The sequence below is a fragment of the Anolis carolinensis genome, chromosome 6 (assembly GCF_035594765.1).
Source record: "Anolis carolinensis isolate JA03-04 chromosome 6, rAnoCar3.1.pri, whole genome shotgun sequence".
Lineage (NCBI taxonomy): Eukaryota > Metazoa > Chordata > Lepidosauria > Squamata > Dactyloidae > Anolis > Anolis carolinensis.
The window spans coordinates 88,829,691-88,856,071 of record NC_085846.1 but is presented as its reverse complement, the minus strand read 5'-3'; the positions used below and the strand labels follow the sequence as shown (position 1 = coordinate 88,856,071).

At 39.2% G+C, this 26,381-nt stretch overlaps 1 protein-coding gene across 1 annotated transcript; it reads left to right on the top strand.

The window, feature by feature from the left end:
- The first annotated feature begins 1,118 nt into the window (after window positions 1-1,118).
- On the top strand, window positions 1,119-22,760 carry LOC100554884 (uncharacterized). Its single transcript, XM_008112596.3, has 7 exons — window positions 1,119-1,197; window positions 9,493-9,556; window positions 10,968-11,431; window positions 15,503-15,587; window positions 16,401-16,543; window positions 19,326-19,406; window positions 21,845-22,760. Exons 3-7 carry the CDS (start codon window positions 10,988-10,990, stop codon window positions 22,124-22,126), a joined length of 1,035 nt encoding a protein of 344 aa, XP_008110803.1. The 5' UTR covers window positions 1,119-1,197; window positions 9,493-9,556; window positions 10,968-10,987; the 3' UTR covers window positions 22,127-22,760.
- Window positions 22,761-26,381: the final 3,621 nt, after the last annotated feature.

Sequence of the window (26,381 nt, the reverse complement as noted above, 5' to 3'; positions counted from 1 at the left end):
CTGTGAGCTAAACTAATAGCAAGGATTATGATTACTAGTTTTCTCGTTCTCCATCTCTTGTGAAAACTCAATCAAAAACAAGGTCATGGTACACAGCTAATTGTATAACCTGGTCATTTGTTTATTATTATTTATATCCCACATTTCTGTGATGATATCAAGATGCCTTGCAAAATAAATCACAAAGAATCAGTAAAGCTGTATGACCATACCATATATTATCCTATATTGTTTGTTAACCATTTTGCCCACAGAATATTTATGCAGATTGTATTTTTCAAGAGATAATTGTTATTTCAAACTGTTCAAGTATCTCTAATGTCTGATTTACTACTTTGCATTTCCTTCTTGTGCTAATTTATATAGGTTCTTGTGGGCAACATTCTGAATTTTGATTTATGATGCTTTTTTTGTCTCCTTTATCTCTTTCTTTCCAAGTTTTTTTTTCCAGTTTTCAGTTGTTTGTTCCACAGAAAACTACTACTTAATTTTTCATGGCAGTATGACTGAGGAAAAAAGAATTATTCTCCTTCAAAAGAATATAAGATAATACTGATCCCATTTATAACATCTGTAGCACACTTAGGGGCATCTCTCTGCTGCCAGAACAGAGACATAAAGATGGGTTTCTTCAGCTTTTCTAATCCATACACAAGATCTTACATGAATGTTGTTAAAGCAATACTCTTTATTTTTCACCTTTATGAGACATTGCAAGACAATGTTTTTACCATACGTAATATTCTGGGATTCACTGTGCAATGTTGAGATGGCAGTTTATCCATCTGGTCGCACAATATCCAAAACGCAAACTTGGAAAACTTGTGCAGAGAGCTTGGAAGAGTTTTAAAGTCACAGGGTAGTTGTTTAGCACACACACACACACACATATTTTCAAGTCATTGATGTTTGAATCTGTAGATGCAGAATCCGTGGATACAAAAGGCTAACTGTATGTGTCGATCTACCTCCTTCTAATTCAGATTGAGAAATTGAGAAATAACTATTTGAAAAGTCTTTTCTGTTGCTACTTTATATAATTGGTATTCATGAGATCACTGATGCACTACATGGAAGTTCTTTAGAACTTCCCGTCACAAATAGGCCTTTGTGAGATCATTGGCTCTCTTGCTGAAGGAAGGAATCTAGCATGCGCTAACCTTGAGTTTGGATGACTTTCTGCATCTCATCTAATAGGTATGGTTACAGTTCCTTTCCTTTTTGTATACTGTATTCAGACATGAAGGTAAACAATCTTTGGCTGATCGATATCTAAGAGTGTGATCCTAACTCAAAGGTGCAACAGTTATGGAAGGGATAGAATTAGGCACAATTTTCTTCTGTTTGTAAAAATTATCTGCTGCCTCAAAATATCTGCCAAGAATCATCATCTACTGCTAGAACGTCTGACTAAGATTTGTCATCAGAAGAGAAAAAGAGAGACACAATATGAGTTTGAAAATGGATGCAGTTTAATCCAAATACACATCTCTTCCACTATCACACTATCAATGGTAAATTAGGTCCCTTCCACACAGCCACATGACCCAGAATATCAAAACAGAAAATCCCAGAATATCTTCTTTGAACTGGGTTATTTGAGTCCACACTGCCGTATATTCCAAGCAGATAAGGTGGGATTTTAATCAGCTGTGTGGAAGGGGCCACAGTTTGAGTTGAAGATTTAAGAAATTTTCAGTTTTCTTGCCTGAGTGATGTTTGGATTCAACATAGTTTCAGCCCATGTCATTTTAGCTCAGCTAATCCTTGGCTATTTTGCCTAGTTAAGATTATTGTCTGGGTCGCGGGAAAAGGAGAATGGTGGGAAATATCAGAAGGAATGAGATGGCTCTTCCTTTCCAAGCTTTCTTAACATTTTTTAAATTAAAATATGGAAAAGTAACTGATATTCCAGATGAGTCAAAACCAGAGTGCAGCACTGCCAAACACTGAGAATTATCCACAACTTTAACTTGTAAGACAACCTGGATGCCTACTGTAAATACATTTATAAATCACATTGGTGTCCCAAGCGGGCAGTACAGTGTTCTCTGGATTCTCAAAATGTTACAAATTTATCAGATCAGCCACATCTTCTGGATGTCTGCTCTCCTAATTATTCAAAGAAAAAATTGGCAGACAATTATTGGATTGGATTATCCGTTAATATCTTGTCCATATGCTTGATTAATGCACAGAAACCTTCTTGTGTTTTATATTATAATGCTTTAAAAATCCAGAAAACATTTCTGTACCTTTTCTACCATTGGGTTGCTGTGAGTTTTCTGGGCTGTATGGCCATGTTCCAGAAGCATTCTCTCCTGACGTTTTGCCCACATCTATGACAGGCATCCTCAGAGGGTGTGGGGTATATTGGAAACTAAGCACAGGGAGGTTTACATATCTGTGGAAGGTCCAGGGCAGGAGAAACAGTAATTAAAAAGGAAATGAGAAGTAGGAGAAAGAACTCTTATCTGTTGGAGGCAAATGTGAATGTTGCAATTAATCACCTTAATTAGCATTTAATGGCCTTGCAGCTCAAGGTCTGGCTAATTCCTGCCTTTGTTGGGAGGTGTTAGCTGGCCCTGATTGTTTCATGTCTGAGATTGCCCTGCTTTCAAGATGTTGTTCTTTATTTATTTATTTTATTTTAATTTATTTTATTTCTATACCACTTTTCTCACCCCCGGGGGGACTCAAAGCGGTTTACAACATAATAAATGGCAAAATTCAATGCCTCACATAGTATATAAAATGATATCACATATTTAAATCAAAAACATATAACTGTAAATTAAACCATTAAAACTATAAAAACATCAAACATAGACATAAGCATGAAACATTTTATTGCAGCAAGTAACGTAGACCCCTTCTCTCCCACCCCCCATCTCCCTCTCTATAGAGTTTCAACCCTTCTTTTTATACCCTCCCTGCTCCCCCATCCCACAAGACACAAAATTCTTTAGGTACAGATTGAATCCAGAATGGGGAGGCTAAAACATCCTAGACCTTCTTGGAGGATGGTAAATGTGATATGAGGTCCTTGGGGAGAGCGGGGAGGGGGGCAGTCTTATCTGATGATGGCAGTAGGTTGCTGATCAGTTTGATAAAAGTCCAGAGGAACATAAACTTTATCAGTTGTGGTGTCATAAGTGGATCGTGGAAGAGCCCATGGCCCAAGTCAGTTGTGAGCTTTATGGCCAGGCCAAGGCCACCACCCAAGGACCAACCAGCGGGGGTGTGGCTGCCGCCAATGAGAGTTGGTCTGCAGGCCAACTCTCCTTGGCCCGATTTTAGAGTTTTTTAAATACTGGTAGCCAGATTTTGTTCATTTTCATGGTTTCCTCCTTTTTGTAGAAATTGTCCATTTGCTTGTGGATTTCATTGGCTTCTCTGTATAGTCTGACATGGTGGTTATTAGAATAGTCTGTCATGATTAAGGGTCAACTGGACTTTGGCAGAGTTGTAGCTACAGTATATAGGTATGGAGCAAAAAGATCCAGAGTAAACTAAAGATCCAGAGTAAAGGCTCAGTCATAAACCTATTCATACTTCTGAAGGCTGGAAAAACTGTGCAAACTTGCTTTTTGTCAAAATTTAAACTGATTTGGTTTTAGTAATATTTTAAACTAACAAAGAACTAATGTTGACCTTTCACTGACGTATTTTCATTTTAAAAAGTTTTTAAACATTTTTTGTCATTGATAAATAACAAAAAAAATGTAGTATCTATAGAATATGCTAACATGAATGAAGTGACCCAGACTCGGATGCAATCTGAGAATGCAAGCTATAGGAATTAGTGTAGAATTTATAGCAAAAAAAAGAGACAGATGCATCCTGTTTAATTATCTGTAACAAAATCTTCTAAACCTGTAGCCTCAGGAGATGAGCAATCAGCCAGAGTTAAGTATGGGGCTCTTGGAACTGGAGGAGGTCTGTGTAGTCAAGCATTTTGTGCATGTGAAATCTAATCTAGCAGGTAATATAAATCAGTAGAGGAAAAAATCAGAAAGAAAATAAGTGTTGGGCTTACAGGGCATAGGCTGAATTATTTACACACAGGGGATGATAGCGTTGTAAATATATCCAGGAAGCTGCGGTCTGCCCTTTATACACTGCAGGTTCCAATTAACCTACAGCTCATGAACATCCAAATCCATTATATTCAGAGTGTACTAAAGTGAATATAATTGATCTAATAGTAAGTAATGGCATGTAATTTTATACAGAATTAACAACAATTAGGAGGTCTTTTCAGCCATGGTTGGGTATAGGATGTTTCAGTCATCCAGTAGCTTTTTAAAAACAAAAAATGGTCAGAACTCTATTCTGTAAAAGCCTTAAAAAACAAACAATTGGTTCAATTCAACAGTATTACAAACAAGAATGTTAGCAGCAATACCATTGCTCATAAGAGGTAAAGTAACCCCAAATTCATTGATTTGCACTTTTTTTTGGCATAGAGTTTGAAAGTGTTTCCCCCCCCCCCCCTGTGTTGTGGGCTGCAAGGATTCTAAGGGTGCATCTACACTGTAGAATCAATGCAGTTTGACACCAGTTTAATTGCCAGGGTGCCTCCCCAATCTCAACTCCCACAATTCTATAGCATCAAGTTAAAGTTATGTTAAACTGAATTAATTCTACAGTATAGATGTACCCATCGTTAGGGGTGTGCAATTCGGCAAGAACCTGTGCTGTTTTCGGTGCCCAGCTTTCAGCTGCCCCTGTTCCGTTTTTAGGGAACTTCCCAAATTTGAGAGGGGCTTCTGTTTTCATGCCAGAAAGATTTGGTCCATTGCTGCCAATGGGAAAAATTCAAAGGCTCATTTCTCTGTCATCCTTAGGTCTATCAACATGAAACTCAACTCACTTATAGGCCACATTTACTTCTGCAAGATGGTGAAGTTTCAGAATGTTGACCAAGCCATTAATTTTTTGGAAATTTTAAAAGTTTTTACCATATTTTTTTTAAAAAAACCCACAAGAGGGGGTTCTGGGAATTGGAATTCCAAGTGCACGCCACAGGAGGGAAGGAGAATGGAAACAGTCAACCAGGCCTCTGATTGGCTGAGAAAGAAAGTGAGAAACACACAGAGAGAGAAACCTCAACTCCCATCATGTCCTGGAAGAGAGCACAAGGCTCCTTCAATGCTTTCACCTCACAAAGTGCTGCTGAGAAAGCAAGTTCTCATTTGCCTCAAGCAGCTGCGGAGGTTAGAGGCGGCTTCAGGAAAGGTTGGAGGAGCCTATTGGGAAAGAAAGCAAAAAAGGAGCAGTAACTTTCCTGATTTGCGACGCTGTTGTAGAGCAATTTAGAGCAGCATTGGATAGTGAGATCCAAGTTGTGGGTTAGACCTGGTGAGAATAGAATTCAATAATTTCCAGAGTATAACTCACCAAGTTGAAGCAGAAGCCACCGAATAATTTTATTTAATTTCTTAAAGTGATGCCAGCCTATGATAGTTCGCCAGAAATAGACTGGGATACATAACATAGCAAAGCATGCACTTTTATACAGTTTTCAGGTTCAAAATTCCCACCGCCGCTGGCTGGACGCAGCCTTGCTGTGATTGGCAGGGGCTCCCTGGAGAGGTGGGAGCTTGACACGCCTTGGCCAATGAGAGTGCTGTCTACCTTCGATGCAAATTCTCCTTCTGTCCAATGTTGAAAGAGAGGCTGGCAGGTCTTTGAACAATGGAGGAGGCGATGGCTGATGATGGCATGAGGTGATTCAGAATTCGAGGAGAGGAAGATGGCATTGTTTTGAGACAGTTCCATTCATGGAAGATGATTAAAATGTCCAAAGGTTGCTCAATTTCTTAAATGGTCTGGCTTTTGCCCTCCAAAGTTTAAGAAAGAGCCCATGGAGTATTTCATATGGTTTTTTTAAAATATGTTTTTATTGTAAACACCGGCAGAATAACAACAAAATACATCACAGTTTTGATATATACATCAAATTATATATTCTCAATAGCATTACACTTGCTAATTCCACCTTTATCTCCTACTTATGCCTATTGTTTTTCCCCCCTCCCCCCACAAAACTCTGCCGCTTGCATTCTCAACGCAGAGTTTTGGTGACGATGCGCAGCTGCGGGGAAGGGTGACCAGCTGGTTGAGGATGCAAGCGGCAGAGTTTTGTGGGGGAGAAGTCTCCAAGCTCATTCATCGCTATGATAAGTGCCTAGATTTGAATGGCGACTATGTTGAGAAGTGGTATTTGGGTGTGGCTTTCAACTGCATATGGTAAATGTTTTCTCCTATACTTTGTTCATTTTTAATTCCAAAACATAATCTACTTTCTGGGTAACCCTCATATTAACAACTTCCTCTTGCTGCTATTTTAAAGTCTACTTTTGGCTTCTTTTCTAAATATTCAAATGCAAGCTTCCATTTTTTAACAGTCTTCATTATTTCTCCTTAATGCCATTGGACAGCTTGGCCATTGGATATAGTCTAATAATTTTCCTCTCCAGTCCTTTATAAATAGCTTTTAATCCTATATAAATGTGCCAAATGATGACCACCCTCAAAGACTAGGAATAAAAGTGATCAGCAAAAAAATGCAGGAAGCAAGACTACGGTGGTACGGCCATGTCATGAGAAGAGAACTAATATCAGTAGCACAAACATCACTACAATTGGTGATTGCAGGACAACGATCATGCGGATGACCAAAGAAAAGATGGATGGACACCATCAACGAAGACATGGGTGCTGCCAACCTGCTGATGCCCAAAACAAAGCCCTGTGGAAATGACAATCACAATGCTAACCCCTCCATTGGGAAAATAGCTTAGAAAGATGAAAACATGCATTTGTAAATCCACTTTTCATCAATCTGTCAGCTGCATTTTTAAAAAGGACACAATTCTTCTTTGTCTCATCACTCATACAAAAAGAGAAAGATTTTGAGTACTTTAAGCAGCATTTGTGAAATCAGATTGGTATTTAAAATTATGAATTGAGCACATTGCTTGTGACTTCATTGCACATGTGCTTGTGATATTTAGCCTGGGGTTCATCCGCCTTTAAGGCCCAGTCTGTATTCAAGGCTCATCTACTGTTTAGAATCTTGTTATTGGAGCCTGTGTCAAAACTCAATCTGTGATGCTCGGTATAATAATTATTGCCATGTTCAGTTTTGCACCCATCTTCTGAATTAAAAAACATGAAAAAAACATTCTGGCGCTTTAAGATAGTCCCTTTTGGTTTTTCTTCATTCTGTCACTTCTAAATTTTTATTGTTTTCATCTTTTCCCAGAACAGATGTCATTGCTTCCTGGTCTTTTTTTTTTTTTTTTTAAACTGCTCTAATTCAGGTGTAAATAAATAGTGCCTTAGGTTAGAAAAGTACCAACTTGTTTTGCAAAACTTCACTTCTAAATAATATGTGCAGCCACACAGCAATAAAAAGTAATACTCTGCCATCTAGTGGCAAAGGAGCACAATTTTTACATTGCTGATGTAGGTACAGTAGAGTCTCACTTATCCAACATAAACGGGTCTGGCAGAATGTTGGATAAGCGAATATGTTGGATAATAAGGAGGGATTAAGGAAAAGCCTATTAAACATCAAGTTAGATTATGATCTTACAAATGAAGCACCAAAACATCATGTTATACAACACATTTGATAGAAAGAATAGTTCAATATGCAGTAATGCTATGTAGTAATTACTGTATTTACGAATTTAGCACCAAAATATCACAATGTATTGAAAACATTGACTACAAAAATGTGTTGGATAATCCAGAACGTTGATAAGTGAATGTTGGATAAGTGAGACTCTATTGTACTATGGACTTCTTTCATTTTTAATAATACACTGAAAGAAATTCACATTATTTGGTGTAAATGTAGTGCAGAGAAATCATGAGACATCAGGATTATTTCTTCAGGTCACAATATTCTCCGATGTAGTAGCCTGGACACAATCTCAACATTTACTTCTTTCAAATTTGTTACACATTTAGTTGAAAAAGAAAAACGTCCAACACGCACAAGTAAATTTAGGCTTCTGGGAATATACCATTTACAATAAATGCAAAATATTATCTGAATTGCATTTGTTGGATTAGTAGTAGCCATTAATGGCATCATTAAAGGATAGTACTTTTTGTTGTTTATTCATTCAGTCGCTTCTGATTCTTTATGACGTCATGGACCAGCTCATGCCAAAGCTCCTTGTCGGCCGTCATCACCTGCAGCTCCTTCAAGGTCAAGCCAGTCACTTCAAGGATACCATCCATCCATCTTGCCCTTGGTCCTTTCCCCCCAGCATCATTATCTTCTCCAAGCTTTCCTGTCTTCTCATTTATGTGGCCAAAGCATTTCGTCTTACCTCTAATATCCTTCTCTCCAGTGAGCAGCCGGGCATTATTTCCTGGAGGATGGACTGGTTTCATTTTCTTGTGGTCCAAGGCACTCTCAGAATTTTCCTCCAACACCACAGTTCAAATATGTCTATCTTCCTTCACTCAGCCTTCCCCATGGTCCAGCTCTCATATCCATAGGTTACTACGTGGAATACCATTGCTTTAACTATGCAGACTTTGGTTGCCAGTGTGATGTCTCTACTCTTCACTATTTTATCGAGATTGATCATTGCTCTCCTCCCAAGAAGTAAACATCTTCTGATTTTCTGGCTGTAGTCCAACAAATGGGTTAATTTACTTGGGATTCTGTGCCATCACAAAACATTAGTGCTACTCTGTCTTACTTGATGTGTGTCTTCAAAGCATGTGTTTTCTTGGCAAGATTTATCCACCTACATATAATAATCATACTATCACATCTCAATCCAATGCTCTGCACCACAGGGACACTGGATAAAACAAGCTGAGAATCTTAGAAAGTCAAGGAAAGGACTTCATTAATAATTTACTCGAACTCCTCATTATAAATGCAGTATACTGTATGGCAAAAGTACAGGGATACTTCTTCTCTACAATTCCCTATTCTCTTCCTCTTTCCAGTTCACCACACAATGCTTACTGGAGATGTCTGTTTGAAGCTTCATGTTCAGCGCTTCTGCACAATTTCACCAAGTATATAAATCAAGGCTCAGCCAAATGGCTGTGGGATTTGTATTTTTCAGAAGTATTTCCTGAGAAAGGGATGTCTATATAATGTAATGGTAATAATAGTAAAGCTGATATATTTGTTTCAGGTCTCTCCTAATGATTCCTTTTCTACCATTCTGTTTTCTCTGGTCATATTTACCTTCTAGTATCTTTCAGATGTCTAGCTTGTGAAATAAAGTGTTGAACAAGTGGCCCTGTTGCTGGGTTTTGCACTGATCTTATACAGTGGCACTACTTTCCTTGACAGTTTTTTGAATTTTGAATGGAATCCAGGGGCAAAATTGTCTTGTTTCTTAGCAACCCAAACAAACTTAGCACCAGGCTTCTTTGTATAATTAAAAAGAATACACATCTTCCAAAACAAACATTATTGTGATTTTTACTGCTTTTCCCTAGCACTGTGAAGAAAAGATTGTGACCCAGCAAGAGAAGTTTGAAAAAGGATTTGGTTTAAGAGCAGGTGAGTAGCAGCTCTTATAAATTTCAGCTCATTTCTTCCAGCAATTGCAGTCTTACTGGTATAAATAAAAATGGTTTTACTTTTGGAACATGTGCTCAGATTGGAGAGAATTGTAAGTAGTTTTTTTTTTTTTTACAGCTGGGTAGATGCAGGATGTAGTGTATCTGGATGTCAGTAAGGCCTTCAACAAGGTCCCCCATGACCTTCTGGAAAACAAACTAGTCAAATGTGGGCTAGGCAAAACTACAGTTAGGTGGATATGTAATTGGTTAAGTGAACGAACCCAAAGGGTGCTCACCAATGCATCGTCTTCATCTTGGAAAGAAGTCACGAGTGGAGTGCTGCAGGGTTCCATCCTGATCCCGGTTCTGTTCAACATCTTTATTAATGACTTAGATGAAGGGTTAGAAGGCACAATCATCAAGTTTGCAGATGACACCAAATTGGGAGGGATAGCGAACACTCCAGAAGACAGGAGCAGAATTCAAAATGATATTTACAAATGAGAGAGATGGGACAAAACTAACAAAATGAAGTTCAACAGGGACAAATGCAGGATACTCCACTTAGGCAGAAAGAATGAAATGTAAAGATACAGAATGGGGGACCCCTGGCTCGACAGCAGTACGTGTAAAAAAGATCTTGGAGTCCTCGTGGACAACAAGTTAAACATGAGCCTACAATGTGATGCGGCGGCGGCAAAAAAAGCCAATGGGATTCTGGCCTGCATAAATAGGGGTATAGCATCTAGATCCAAGGAAGTCATGCTCCCCCTCTATTCTGCCTTGGTCAGACCACACCTGGAATACTGTGTCCATTTCTGGGCACCACAATTGAAGGGAGATGTTGGCAAGCTGGAAAGTGTTCAGAGGAGCGGGACTAAAATGATCAAGAGTCTGGAGAACAAGTCCTATGAGGAGCTGCTTAAAGAGCTGAGCATGTTTAGCCTGCAGAAGAGAAGGCTAAGAGAAGACATGATAGCCATGTATAAATATGTGAGGGGAAGTCATAGGGCGGAGGGTGCAAGCTTATTTTCTACTGCCCTGGAGACCAGGACGCGGAACAACGGCTTCAAACTACAGGAAAGGAGATTCCACCTGAACATCAGGAAGAACTTCCTAACTGTGAGAGCTGTCCGGCAGTGGAACTCTCTGCCCCAGAGTGTGGTGGAGGATCCTTCTTTGGAGGCTTTTAAACAAAGGCTGGATGGCCATCTGTCAGGGGTGCTTTGAATGTGATTTTCCTGCTTCTTGGCAGGGGTTGGACTATCTGCTTGTTGTAAGAAGGAAGGGTAGAAGCATGTATGTTGCTTTGAGCTACTTGGAGTAAATGTAGGATGATGATGTTGACTGGATGATGGATGTGTAAGAATAAAATGTAATACTCAATGCTTTTCTTTTACTTTCCTTAGGTGTAAAGGGACAAATCAGAATGTTTCCTAATATCCATGACAAGAACCAATCCAGGTGGACTTTCGATTTAAAGGAAAAATTCACCACAAACCTGGAGTTAGCTCTAGCACGGAATCAAGTGCACACATCCCGGAAACCCAAATCTCCTGAAAAAGAAGGCTGGATGAGGAAGCCTCCTGATCTTAGCTATAAACTATACATTACTCCAAACCTTATGAGGAAACGCTCTGAAAAGCCGAAAGAACTGAAGAAGCAGATGTCAAGAGCCAGCACCATACAGGATGAACTGATTAGTATAAGGTCCAGGTTGTTTGACCAGGTCATGGAACAGAAGAAGGAGCAGCCAAAAATCATTACAAGGTTTCCACGTGTGGGCCCCTATGAAGCCCAGTTATCATTTGTGAAGAGCGGGAAGTATAAGAGCACCATATACAAAGATCCCACACCCTATGAATATAGACAGGTAATGTTAATGGTGAACTGAGAGACAAACATCTAAAGAGAGGACAATTCAGGCAATGGTGCTACATAACATGGTCCTCATTGAATATGTATAAATGAAAAAATAATATCAAGCAGAATTAACTATGTCCAGGAGATGGCACTCTTGTGACAAGAAATTTGTGCAGTTAATTCAGTGTTGTGGATAGCTCAGTATTTCCCAATTTCTCTGCTCTTCCAGGTATTTTGGACTCCAGCTCCCATATTCCCTGCTCATTGGCCAAGGCAGCTGAGGCTTCTTGGAGTTGAAGTCCAAAAAACCTGGAGGACTAGTTTGGGAATCACCGGTGAAGCTACCGGTAGTTATGTGGCTTGTATTATAGAAAATTATAGAAATTCATATAATTGTTGGCTGTAGGACTATTTGTATTGAATCACTAATGCTTCGTTGGTGAGTAGAGAATTTTTACTTTTATCAATGTGATTCACAATCTTCAGTTTGTGCCAATTCATTCATTCTGTCTGCATTGCATTGCTTCCTTCCATTCAATCACAAGATTGACTAGTAAGTGGGTTCCTTACTAGAGTAGAGCCCGAATCCTGTTTCATCTGTTTCTTTCATGGTTTTGTACCATTTCATCCATTCAGTACAACCCCATGGGAACAAAAGAAATAGTGAAACAAATAGCAGAGGGGAATGGCAGCCATTTGGTCAGCTGATTTTCGGCGTTTGGCTATAGGCCCTGGCTTGCAAGACCTTCAGCCAAGTACTGGGCACTCAATGCTCATAGGCCCTGCCTGCTGGGCCTACAAGCATCAAGTGCTCAATGTCTGGTAGGCCCAGCTCACAGGACCTACAGTCGAGCGCCGAACGCTCGACAATAGGCCCTGCAAACCAGGCCTATAAGCCATCGAGCGCTCAATGCTTGTAGGCCCAGCTCGCAGGGCCTGGCGTTTTGCCCACCAAGGCCTGAAAAAAAGTTGGGGTTTTTTTTTTTCAGACCTTGGACAGAAAAGCCCATTTGTGTAGGCCATACGAATGGAACAAACTGTAACTAATTCCATACAAATGCAGAAGTCTATTCCTTACTCCATATACACATCAGGAAGGGGCCAAATAAGCTTATATGGGAATCTATCCATATAGATCTATCAAACAGCCTCGAACTATGCTGTATTTCCCTTGTCCAAATTTATTTTAGGCTGTCGATAGTCTGAAGTATTTGGTGTTGTTTCCAAAGCAGAACCAAAACTTAGCAATTTTCTCTTGTGATGGCAAGAGTGTTTTGTTTTTGAATTTTGTACAGAGCTTTGTATTCCTTAAAAATGTAGACTTCAACTGCCCCCATTTGGAAGGAGTAGTCCCAAGTGCCATATATATTAGAGAATAAGTTGACCTCATGCATAAGTCAAGGGGTTTGGGGGCCAAAATTATGGATTTTGATATGATCCGTGAAGAAGTTGAGGGTCCTCCTGGATGAACAGAGAATAAGCACTGACTTCCTTGACTTTCCCATGACATTTTCTTGGCTCTCTTTTGAGGGGAGGCACCAAAGAACTGCCAAGATTGTTGACATTTCCCCAACTCGGGATTGAAGAAGGCCAGAAACAATTGGTGCTTCTTTTAGGTTATCCTGGGAGGGTCTTAGCGCCACTCTTTTCAAAGACGGGAATGGTTCCTTTAAAAAAAAGAGAGAGCTAAGATATAGTACTTAAACTGACCCATGGATAAGTCAATCCAGGGTTTGGAGGTTTTTTTTTACTAGATTTCTAGACTTCTGCATGAGAATATACATTTTTTATTGTGTCAGAAGCGACTTGAGAACATATTGCAAGTCACTTCTGGTATGAGAGAATTGGCTGTCTACAGAGATGTTGCCCAGGGGACAACCGGAAGTGTTACCACCCTGCTGAGAGGCTTCTCTAATATCCTTACAAGCTAGAGCTGACAGACGGGAGCTCACCCCATCTTGCTGATTCGAACTGGCAACCTTCAGGCCAGCAGTCCAGCTGGCACAAAAGTTTAACCCATTGCGCCACCACAGCTGCAGAATATAGAATAATGTGTGGTCATCCTACTTTTTATCTGCTTTGCTCTCAGCTTAATTCAGTCAAAACTGAGTTGCAAGTGTGAAATAGTTTTACTCAATTAACTTATCAAGGGAGGAAACAATCTTACCTTCTTCTGTAGCCTCAGGCAAAAGTAAACTGCTGCAGCCTTTGGTCGCTGGACATGTTCTTCCTCATTAAATCACAGTGCTTGATGGTGGCTTAAGAATGTTCAATGTGAACAAAACCAAGCTGAGATCCATTACATGTTTCCATCTATATTGTGATACATTCACATATGTCCTGCTTCTGCCAATCTAGCAGTTAAAAAACATGCAAATGTGAGTAGATCAATAGGTACTGCTGTGGCTCTTTGGCTTAGAAATAGAGATGAGCACCAACCCCAAGAGTTGGACACGACTAGACTTAATGTCAGGGGAAAGCCTTTACCTATAGTACATGGTCTTAAGGAACACAAGGGATACACCTTATTGAGGTTACATAAATATCTGTCTAATCAATGCCTTGTCAGGGGAACAACTGGCAATCCCATTGGTGTCCTTTTGAAATTTAAAACTGCATGGTTTCCTACTTTAGACATATTGTTATGATTTATGTAAGCATTAGATTAAATTAGGTAATATAATTAGCCATGAAAACACCACTCAAGGATTATAAGCCTTCTTTGTGTAACAGCCTTTACTCTCACTTAAATTGGACCGATTAAGACAAGTACTGAAATGTACTGAAAGGATGTGATTGGCAGTTCTATATAGAGAGGTACTGGTTTTATCAGATAACTGGCTTCACCCTTAAACAAGGAAGGGACTGTATATTATTAACCAGCAGTGGTGTGTCTTTGTGTATGAAGGTCTTAGAGGCTTATAAAGCTGGTATGCATTGCTAGCTGAGCGGCTTAATAACAAGAACTGGATGTAGCAGGAAAGAAATTCTTCTGGGAACATGTTGTCCATTTGCTTGCTTGCTCACAGTCAGACATTTCTGTTTTGCCTTTTGGCCATGAAGAAAATCCCAAAGCGCCTTGGAAGCAAAAATCACAGATGTATAACTACCATGGAACTAAAAGCCCTAAAGGTCCCAGCTAAGAAAAATCAGCCCTGGTTTGTACTTGGACGTGGGACTGCTAACACAAACCCGGTCCTTTAGGCTATATTTTGGAGGAAGTTAAATGCTTTATGTTGTGTTTGTGATGGTTATCTATAGTTTTATAGTTTTAATAGTTTTAATCTATTTTAAAGGTAAAGATAAAGGTTTTCCTCTGACATTAAGTCTAGTCGTGTTCGATTCTGGGGGTTGGTGTTCATCTTCATTCCTAAGCCAAAGAGCCGGCATTGTCTGTAGACACCTCCAAGGCCATGTGGCTGGCATGACTGCATGGAGAACTGTTACCTTCCCACCATAGCGGTACCTATTAATCTACTTACATCTGTATGTTTTCAAACTGCTAGGTTGGCAGAAACTGGGGCTAACAGCAGGAGCTCACCCTGCTCCCTGGATTCAAACCGGCGACCTTTCAGTCAGCAAGTTCAGCAGCTCAGCGGTTTAACCCACTGCATCACCAGGGGCTCCTTGCCACCAGAGGCTCCTAATCTATTGTTATATGTGGCTAATTTGATATGTGATGTTTTATATGTGTTAGGTATTGAATTTTGCCATGCATTATGTTGTGAACCACTGTGGGTGCCCCTAGGGGTGAGAAAAGCAGTATATAAATAAATAAATAAATAAATGGGTCAACAGGCGACTTGAAGACATAGATAGACACACATAACCACCACATCCAGTTGAAATGAACAAATAAACAAATAAAATAAAATATGCTGTGACAAAAATTTCAAATTTCTAACAAGCTAGAAGCATGGCAAGATAACAAAAGTGATTGTTGTCTTTCTTTACCATTTGTGCTGAGATGTGCTGAGACCAGTAGAAATGTGTGACTGGATGGCAAAAAAACAAAACAAACTATGTCAAAAGTGTTGGCCAGCAAATCAATATGTTCCCTCTCCCTTTCCCCTCTTTACAGTATGAAATAGGTCCACGAAAGTTTGTGACAAGTTATGCCAGAGACCCTCAGAATCTAAAGCTGAAATTGCAGGGTTTAAGCCAAGGTAAGTTGTATTGTCGATGGCTTGCATGGCTGGAATCACTGGGGAGTTGAGTGGTTTATGGGCTGTGTTCTAGTATTATTTCCTCCTGACATTTCGCCTGCATCTGTGCCTGCCATCTTCAGAGAATCTGATGGTAGCAAAGCAAGGGCAAGACTTTCCCTCTTTCTCTTCTTGAGTTAACTGAACGCAAATTACTTTTGCACTTTTAACTCAGTTTGCAGCAACTGAAGTTGAGAACAAATGGAGATGGTGAGAGAAGAGAGAAAATGGGACAGTTTAAAAACGTAGATGAAAAATGGGATGACAGAGGATTCATTGGATTGTCCCAGCCAAATCTTAAGAGTTGGGGAATGTTCATACAGGAACCATGACTCGTAACTTTTTAAACCAGGGGTCCCCAAACTAAGGCTTACGGGCCAGATGTGGTCCTCCATTTTCATTTTCATGACATGGAAGCACACAACAACAACAATAACAACAACAACTTTAATTAATTTGGCTATTTCATCAGTCAAAAGCAGGCCCACACTTCTTATTGAAATACTGGTAAGTTTATGTTGGCTAAAATTGTTCTTCATTTTAAATATTGTATTGTTCTTTCAAGGTTTTTTTTTCACTACAAGATATGTGCAGTGTCCATAGGAACTGGTCATGTTTTTTTAAAAAAACTATAGTCCGGTCCCCCAACAATCTGAGGGACTATGAACCAGTGTGCTGCTTAAAATGTTGAGGACCGCCGTTTTAAATTGTCTGGCCATTGACAATAATATGGATTTTTTCACAGTCCTTTTCTTTCAAATTTAACCCCTTTAGTTCATGGATTGCATCCACTGACAGAAAAGCTGCCTTCTAGATCAAGACAAAAATTCATTACCTACAAGCCAGTGGAACGCAAGTGGGATTCAAGGCTGATTCTACCAAAAGAACCTTGGCCGGCCAAAACAGTTTCTTTTACAGTATGTACAACACATATTCTTTTCTTTTTTTTCATCTTCTTTGAGTTTGTCTGGAGTGATTTTAATGAGGATTTCAGTTTGCCAAATTGCCCAAGTACTTAGTGCATCTGCAAAACGGAGGACTTTCCTGACTTTAATCTAAGAAGACATCATTTGCAAAATGTCTTTATAATGTTTTATTTGAAAGTTAGATGATGGGAAAGGAAGCATGTAAAGATGAAACTGCCAATGGCATGCTTTGGAAAATACATACTGTTTCACAAATGTGGTGCAATGAACTCTGTGTTGGTTTACATCAGCAAAACTTCCGTGAATGCTTTGCACAGTTGAAAGACACTGGCATCAAAACATTGCATGTTTTGCAATGATCGTAGTTGTATTCTGAGAGAAACATGATGAGATTTACCTATCTAAATGCTTCCAGGAATCAGAAGAAACTTTGAGTTTTCTGATTCCAGTAATGAATCATCCTCAATAAGGCAGAGACAACTCTCGAAACAAAGTCAGAATCATTGTTCAGTGCCTTTGTAATTATTCTGAGCTATTTAATGATGCACGAAGAACACAACTTGGAAAGGTATTTTGTGGAAAAAAAATTATATTTGAAAAGGATCTCGTTGTTATTCAATGCAACTTGAAAAAGTAACTTTTTGCACTTGTTCCTTTCGCATTTTTGTAGGAGAATAAGCTGAAAGTTAAAAAGAAAAAGCATAACACTTGAAAAATCTGTTTCCTAAGTATGCCTTAAAATGCCCTTTTTGCATAGCTAGAAAATGTTACTTGTTGCATTAGATTGGTGTCTTCAATCCTGCTAATTACATTACTTCTGAATCATCCTCACCTTTTGCAATAGGAAAACTAGTTCAAAGCTTTAGGAAGGAATACTTTTCCATTTGCTGAAGATAGGAGGTGGAAATACATGTTCACAAATGTGGTAATTGTGGAAGAATGTTCTTGCCTGTCTGTGAACATTGCTGAGATTATGTGTGCTCTTTCACTATGACTCTTAATACACACAGAGTAAAATATCTAATCTTAACCATAAAAGTTCATATCATCCTGTGATGTAGTGTGTCCATTAATATTAAGTATTTCCTTGGTGTTTGATAAAGCTGCCCACATGTACACGCAGGGTTTTGGACCACTGCTGTTATTTCCTATAAAGAGATGTTGTAATGGATCACAAAAACATTGTAGTGGATCACAAAATAGTGTGACGTTATTTAATAAGGTGAGTGTTTTAAAAATTGTTTGTATCCATTATACAATAGTAGGCAAAATCGAAGTAGAGTAGTATTCACATGCCTGCACAAAATCCATTTTCTGAAACAGAAATTAGTTTAAACACATTTTCTGTCTCGTGAACAAGGATTATATGCACTGTTCCTCTTTTTTCTCTTCTGGGGGTTTACATTTTTAGTGCAGCTTTCAATCTGCTACTTCTCTTTTCTTTGTCTTCTGGTATTTTTCTCAATGATTTGGTCCAAAATGTATATGAAGAAAGATGAATTAATTAATCTACTCTACAGAGGATCATGCAAGGTACTTCCTGTTGCTCAAAGCACTTCTCTCACTTGAATGAGTGCTCATGTGATGGAACAACAGATATTACAAAACAAGAAACTACACTTGAAGAAGGAAAAAGTAGACGCCCAACCACAAAGCTGTCACAACTCTCACATGCACTACCGTCTAATTCTGATTTCCTTTTTGCATTTTACTTTACAGAATTGCATAAATATGTAAATACACACAATCTGTTCTAGCACACTAGATTCATCTTCTTCTCTCACCATGTTTACCTCTTTACAGTCTGTTAAGGATTAATAACTAGGGCTACGAGCCTAAGTACAATTGCTGGTCCCAACTAGAGTAGACTCAAGGGATCAACTACTGTGAATGCTGTCAACAATTGTGGAAATTTTTCTGAAGTTGTGGTTTTATACTGTAGACAAAACTATGAAATGCCTTTCAATCATGAGAAAGATGATAGAACTTTATAGCATGCTGAGCTATTTCTGATTGCTTTGTGCTTTGCCAATGGGATTATACCAAAAATCAAAGTCATTGAGGACATCACAGTAGTCATCACCAGCAGCTACCATGTGAGTAGTTATGCCTGCTGCCCAAATTGGAGCTCATTACATGTGAGTGGGCAGGGTTTCAGCCAACAGATTTACTTGTAGATAGTAAATTGTAATGAATGTCAGGCTAGGTAGTTTGCATTATTGTCTATACCAGCTTTCCACAATCTGATACCTTCTAGGTCTGATGGATTATTAGTCAAATCATTTCCATAGTCATTGCTTGGAGCATGTTGTCCACCACAGGAAAAAAGTGTGACAGATCCCATCACCCAAGCGGTTCCCAAAACTGGGGACTTTTGTGTCCAAAGCTAAGGCTTTCTCACTGAGACACAGAAGGTGATATTCAGGAATAAGTGTTTTGAAAAGTTAATCATACCAAGTTTATTGTGAACTAGATTTTGATATAGGTGAGATTAGAATTCTGCTAGACATGTGAATGATCATAATAATATATCATAAAATATGATCGAAACTATATATGGGTGTGTTTGCCTTAAGCTAGGTTTACAGTGATTCACAGAAAATTACAGGAAAAATGATGGCAATCTTATTAGCTACATTCATCTTATTTTATCAAATACATTTATAATACATAACTATATGTGGGTCCCTATGACTACTATTATGGACAGTCTTCAGTTTATAGCATGATTCTCAGTAGTTCTCTCATGTTCTTTTAATGATTTCATCTTCAGAGGTTCAAAAGTGAACGAGGTACACACACTACCTTCCTAGAACGCATTGAAGAAACATTAAGCAAGCTATGGCAGAAAGAGGTAAGTTTTAATATAACAGAACTTTCCACTGAGTAGATTTCATAACCCAATTTCAAACTGATTCAATTTTGAAAATGTCCAGTAAAGAATCCTTTCTGGTGGGCTATAGAGAGACAGAGAATATTCAGGTTACTCATTTGTTTTTTCACAACTGAGGGAGCTACATAGGGAAAGTGCTCCACTTAGGAGGGAACTACAATCAGTCCTTCACATTTCTGGGTTTGACTTGTGGTTATTCATGGATTTGATAAAAAATTATCTCTCTAGGAATCGCTGTCTCCTCCATGGGAACTCTATGTTCAACATCTGGCAGACGTTGACCATAACATCATGCTGGAGTACCTAGAAATTTCTTAAAAGGTGTTTTTTTGGGTTAAAACGCATTTTTTAAATTCATGGTTTTTTTCATTTTTATTGCGATCTTGTGCTCTTAACCCCTGTGAATGTAGACAGTCGGCTGTATACAGTCCTCCATCTTATGGTTATTAACACTTGTCAAATGTCTTTTCTTATGGATGAATCATGTCCTCCTTTCCAAACGAAGTTGGCAACACTGGATTTAGCTTCTGGTCAGAGCACAAAGTGCCTTATAAAGCCATCTCTTCATCACTGCAACAGTCTTACCTGCTTCCCATAAATGTAATCTCTGGGCAACTTACCAACCAACCTGATCAGTGTTCTCAGTTTGGAATTAATGTGTTTCTGACTCTTAAATGCATGTAATCCCTTTCCACGTTGCAACTGTGAGCACCCTGTGAAATGTCATATGGTTAAATTTGCTGTTCTTGGCTTTTTTGTTGTTAAACTGAACAGTTATCTTTACCGATTAACACTGAGAATCTCTTTCCGTGAGAAATGGTCAGTCTAAACTTCAGCATAGAAAATGAGTGCTTAGATAAACAGGAAAGATATGTGGTTGGTTTTATTACACATACTTTGTTTCAGTAGTTAGAAAACTACAAAATATTAGTTGAGTTAGACTGGCTACTGGATATGAAGAAAAAAGATTTAACAATGATCAGTTGGATGAACAGTGAAGTTGTCAACTGGCTATACAGATCATACAGAGAGAAAAAAGTAGGGAGGAAATGTAAGATGTTTGAATTTAGGAAACCAACAAAATATCACAACAGAAACTTCCAATTTAGTCAGAGATGGAAAGGAAAAGTTCTAGAGTCAACAAGGAGTGTTGGCTGTCAACAGTTTGTAGATGGTGCTGAAAATAATGGAATTTGACAAAGTTACCTACAAGAAGTGTGTAAAAAAGAACAGCAGACCCAGGCACAGATCTTTGAAGAATTCCAATGAATGAGTTATTAGACAGAAAGAAATGTGGAGTAAATAAAGAGAGTTTTTTTAAAAAAGAAAGACTTGAAGGAAGGCAGACAAAACAAAGATCACGAGCTAATGTCTTGGAGACAGAATAGAGACTCCTGGATTTGACAGAGATCATTGGTGACTATAGTGAATGAATACAATTTCTGTGAAGTGCAGTGGGTAAAGGTAAACTATAGACTATGTAGGGCAGGGATGTCACACTCATTTTCATCAAAGGCCACATGATTGCCTTCAAAGGGCCGTTGATGCATGGATGGAGAATCCATGGGCCAATACACACACACACACACACACATACATACAGTGGTCAGTCTTCTTTAGTATTTACTAGACATGTGCACGAAATTCGTTCTTACTGTTTCTTCTGTGTCTTTCGTGTCTTCCATTTATTTGGAAGCACTAAACAGAAAGCCCCCTTCCCACAAGAAACTCAGGTCGACACGAAAACCTGCTTTTGTGTGGAGCTGAAATTTCATGCGTGCATGCTTCTTCTCTTTCTCCCCAAAACCAAACAATAGAAAACAACTCTCCCAATTTTGGGAGGCTTTCCGAAAATGGATAGGCCCCACAACGAAAGCCAGAAACGAAACGGGACAAGCTTTTATCCAAATGCACACTATTAGTATTTACCCAGTTTGGGTCCCCAGATGTTATTGAAAAACAACTTACACCACTTTTGATTATGTGCCAAGAGAACTGGGAATAATGGGTATTGCAACCCAACATCACTTGTGGCTCTGAGGTTGGAGAAAGGTTAAAAGAGATTTTAATCAGACATCATATCTATAAGCCATGTATCTAAATTCAAACTCCACTATCCTGACTAAACAGAACCAACTGCAGCCTCCCAGATGTTACTGTATCACAACTCCCATCATCTCTAGTCATGATGTCTAATGATGAGGAATACAGGAGTTGTAGTCCAGCATCTACAACATGTGTTATAGGGAGTAGTCAAAACATTCAGGAGTGCAGAGGTAAAGAGAATGCAATGTGCAGACAGTAATCATACCAATGAAATGTGAAAGGATTGGGCGGCATTTGTACATGTCCAGGGTTCACTCTGAATGTTAAGGTTTCTTTCATTTTCTCCACTTTAGGCAGATCAGAAGCAGACACCAAGCAAGAAGAAAAAAGAAGCAAAGAATACATGGCAAAAAAGCTTAAATGTAGATGTTTCCACCAAAAAATACTCCAAGAAGGAGCAGCAGGACAGCAGTGAAAACCAGCAAAAAGGGTGGCATTCTTGGTCATCATCCATAGGAATAGGCAAAGGGTTGCCAAAGCCAGCGTGTCTTCCATCATATATAAAACCAGAACCTTTGGGTTTCCTGTTGCCAACTGGCATAGCTCAGAGTGTTAAAGAACTGAGGTGCAAATAATGGGAACAAACTAGGAAGCATTTTGGAAACATGTGAGTGTTTAATGATAGCGGCATTCCGATAAATGCAAAAACTACACCACTAACTCCTACTCAAAGAATGCAACAACTGTAAAAACAAATACACACACAGAACAAATGTATCACTATTTATATATATTACACTCTTAGATACAGTTGCATCCAGAATGGTTTATTTACAGTACTACAATACAAGTTGCAAAAACTGTATACAAGTGTGGAAATATTTAACCCTCTCCTCAGAAGAAGATGAGAAAGAAGAAGAAAAAACAAAGAAATAAAACAACTTTGAATATGGAAGAGTGGAAATATATTACAAAAGAAGAACTGCTTTAGGAGATGAGAACTAAACTATATATAGAAATACAGCACAATTTCTGTATGAGGGGAAAATCCCAAAGTAGGTGTGCAATGACACTTAAAACATTGGAGTAGAGAAGAAGGCGTAGAATCAAACAAAACAAACAAAAATGCTGTTTGCTAAATCAAAAGAATGGACTGGAAGCAGATTAGTAATCCAACCTCATAATATAATCTCAGAGTAGGTTTCCAAACAATGTGATCTCAGTTGTAATTAATGGCATTTTGGAATAAAATGGGAATTATTTATTCAAGATATGTATGTCCCATGTCTCTGAATTTATGCCGGGTTTTGAACATGCCATTGATATAAGGCATTCGCTAGGGCTTGGCCAGTCAATTTGTGCATGCTGTGCAGTACAGGATGTGAATTTCTAGAAAAAAAAAATGAATGAATGAGGGTGGGAGGGAGGGAGAGAGAAAGAGAGAGACAGCCACAGTTAATTTATTTGCACACTATGGAGTCAGAGGTTTCACCAGAGCAGTGAAAAATTCTCATAGCTTCCTGAATAGAAGATACGCATTGATGAATCTGAAGGTGATTTCCCTAGAAAAGTCAATCACATGCTCCCAAAGCACTCATCCATGAAAGGCTGTATCAGCAGTTGCTATTTGTCTCTAGCTGCTGGATTTCCCTGGGTTAGTGAACGGGCGGGCGCAGAGTTTGCTGTGGGAGCAGGAAAATGTTCACAAGGTTCAATTTTAGTGTGCTTTAAAACAAGTATTACAAGTTGCTTTTTAACCATCACCACCCCCAGCCGCTTCCTAGGATTGCATTATTTAATGTTGTATAGTACCTGGTACTGGGTTTCAAAGGGGCCCACAGGATCATACTTTAAATCAGTTTATGCATTTATGGTTGAGACTCCATATCCACAGGTTCTGAATCCATGGATTCAGACATCCACAGCTTGAAAATACCTTCAAAACGTCAGAAAGCAAACTCTGATTTTTGTCAATTTATATAAGGGACTAGCTGTGCCCGGCCACGCGTTGCTGTGGCGAATTATGGTGGTATGGGAAATAAAGTATTGAGGAACTGGTGGTAGTTAAGGTAAAGGGTAAAGGTTTTCCCCTGACATTAAGCCCCCTTCTATGAGCCCCCTTCTACACAACTGGATAAAATGCACACTGAAGTGGATTATACGGCAGTGTGGAGTCAAGATAATCCAGTTGAAAGCAGATAATATAAAATTATAAATGGGTTATATAGCTGTGTGGAAGAGCCTTGTGTCTACACTGCCATATAATCCAGTTAAAATCAGATAATCTGTATTTTATAGGCAGTGTGGAAGAGGCCTAAGTGAGGCCTAACTCTGCCTGTCCCCTGAGGTGCGTTGGTTGCTAGGAGACCAAGTGGGCGGAGCTTAGCCTTCTAACTGGCAGCAATTGGATGAAAGTAATTATTCCTCTCCCTCTAATTAGGACTTTATTTTTCTTTTCTTTATGTTGTATGAATGTAGAGGCATGGATGTGGGGTTGTGCTGCCAAGTTTAGTGTTTCTGGGATGCGTAGTTTTGTTGTTTTGTCCGCTGCCCTGATGCCATCACTCTTTTATATATATAGATGGGAGCCCCCAATGGTCCAGTGGGTTAAACCCTTGTGCCGGCAGGACTGATGACTTGAAGGTTGGGTTGCTGACCTAAAGGTTGTCAGTTCGAATCCAACCTTGGGGGCCGCATGGATGAGCTCCCTCTTTTCAGCTCCAGCTCCATGTGGACACATGGGAGAAGCCTCCCACAAGGATGGTAAAAAAGTCAAAACATCCGGGCATCCCCTGGGCAATGTCCTTGCAGACGACCAAGTCTCTCACACCAGAAGTGACTTGCAGTTTCTCAAGTCACTCTGGACACAAAAAAATATACAAGGGACACTATTTTCCCATGGCATTGTATATAACATGATGTCAGAACCTACTGATTGTGTTATCCATGGGAGTCTTTGAATGCCAGCCTATGCCAAGGCCCAGGGCTGTAGCCAGAAAAAAATTTCGGGAGGGGTTTTGGAAATTTCGGGGGGGGGGGGGGTTAACCCCTAGCACACACCCCTCCCCGCTACAAACCTGTCAATATCTGCTTAAGATAGTGGCTGGAGGGACTCTTAATGTTTTGTGTCTCATAGACTTAGCATGGGGATTTGGTTAATCAGTTAAAATTCATGAGTAAACCAGGTTTTTTTTATAACCTGAAAAATTTCGGGGGGGGGGGGGGGTTGAACCCCTAAACCCCCCCCCCCCTCGCTACAGGCCTGCCAAGGCCTATTTTGGGCTCTTTCAGATTGGCTTAAAGAAGCAAGTTGTTGTCATCTTCACATCCATTCCTACCAGATTTTGGTTCGGGGATGCTTGTGATGATTTATTGAATTCACACCAGAGCTTTTTCCATAATACTTTTCTTTTAAAACTGGGACAAGGTTTACTGGAGTGCTTTTATGGTTTGATGTTCAATATTTTCCTCTGAACTTGTTTTTTTAAAGAGCCATGTCACCAATGCACCAAACCACACTGAATTTTTGGATGGCATGATTTTAATATTGAATGCAATTTTTAAATGTTTAAATATGTAGTAATTTTAACTTAATTTATTTTAAGCTCAAAGTTTTGTATGTGTTTAAGGCATTGAATAACTGCCCTATGTAAGTTGCCTTGAGTCCCCTTTGGGGTAGAGAAAGGCAGGGTATAAATGGGGTAAATAAATAATAAATAGGTAAAGGTAAAGGTTTCCCCTGACGTTAAGTCCAGTTGTGTCTGACTCTGGGGGTTGGTGCTCATCTCCATTTCTAAACCGAAGAGCCAGCATTGTCCGTAGACACCTCCAAGGTCATGTGGCCAGCATGACTGCATGGAACGCCGTTACCTTCCTGCTGGAGCGGTACCTATTGATCTACTCATATTTGTATATTTTCGAACTGCTAGGTTGGCACAAGCTGGAGCTAACAGCGGGCGCTCACTCCGCTCCCTGGGTTTGAACCTGGGACCTTTTGGTCTGCAAGTTCAGCAGCTCAGCGCATTAACACACTGAGCCACGGGAACACCAAATAAAAAATAAGAGAAGAAAAGGAAACATTTTTCTAATATCACTCAGAATTAAAAAGAAAGTTGCCTAAGGCTGGAAATAAACTCATAATGATGCAAGGAACTGCCAAAAAATACTCTGGGGCAACAGAAATATGGTTTGGATATTTTAAAATATAACCAAAAGAACTACAGCAACAACTATCACAACTTCATGATATCCCACATGAAGGAATCTTTTTAATGGTAAATGAATCTGAAGTGGTTTTTTGCATCATTAATTCATATTTTTAACGTGACCCTTCATTTGTTGATTAGGATTATTGAACTAATAAGAGAGGATTTTACTGCTATTTCTAACATCAAGGCAACTTCTGCTTGATCTTTGGAGTCATGAGCATTCAGAAAAGAACTATGCATGTAATTGTACTTTCCAGTAAATGTGCATATTAGTAGCTGGAAACAGGAACCACCTAACAAATCAGGTGTCCTCAGCAGTGGGAAGGTTTGAAGCAAGGCTACTTTGACCACTTCCTATTGTCTCTGGTTACTTATGAAGCTGCTCTTAACACTTGTGTGAGATAGGAAGGAAACATTACATCTCACCCCATTCCCAGAAGAGTAGGAACAGAAGCCGTGGAAACATCCCTAAAAGTTAGTTTGGAAGCAGAAATGTCCCTCTTTTATCTGATTTCATTTACTTAGTTGTGTGAGGCCCTGATTCTTTTGAATTTTTTAGAAAGTGCTAGCATTGAATGTAACTGAATTTGAATCTGCACAGATCTTTCTCACTTGAATGGAAATAATCACAATGCTGCTTACACAAAAAGTCTTTCAGTTTGGGTTGTTAATCAGCTCAGTA

Coding starts and splice junctions, on each gene's coding strand:
- LOC100554884 (XM_008112596.3), top strand. CDS start 10,988: ATGTTTCCTAATATCCATGACAAGAACCAATCCAGGTGGACTTTCGAT. Junction 16,544..19,325: donor CCAAAACAGTTTCTTTTACA/GTATGTACAACA, acceptor TTTCATCTTCAG/AGGTTCAAAAGTGAACGAGG. Junction 19,407..21,844: donor GCAAGCTATGGCAGAAAGAG/GTAAGTTTTAAT, acceptor TCTCCACTTTAG/GCAGATCAGAAGCAGACACC.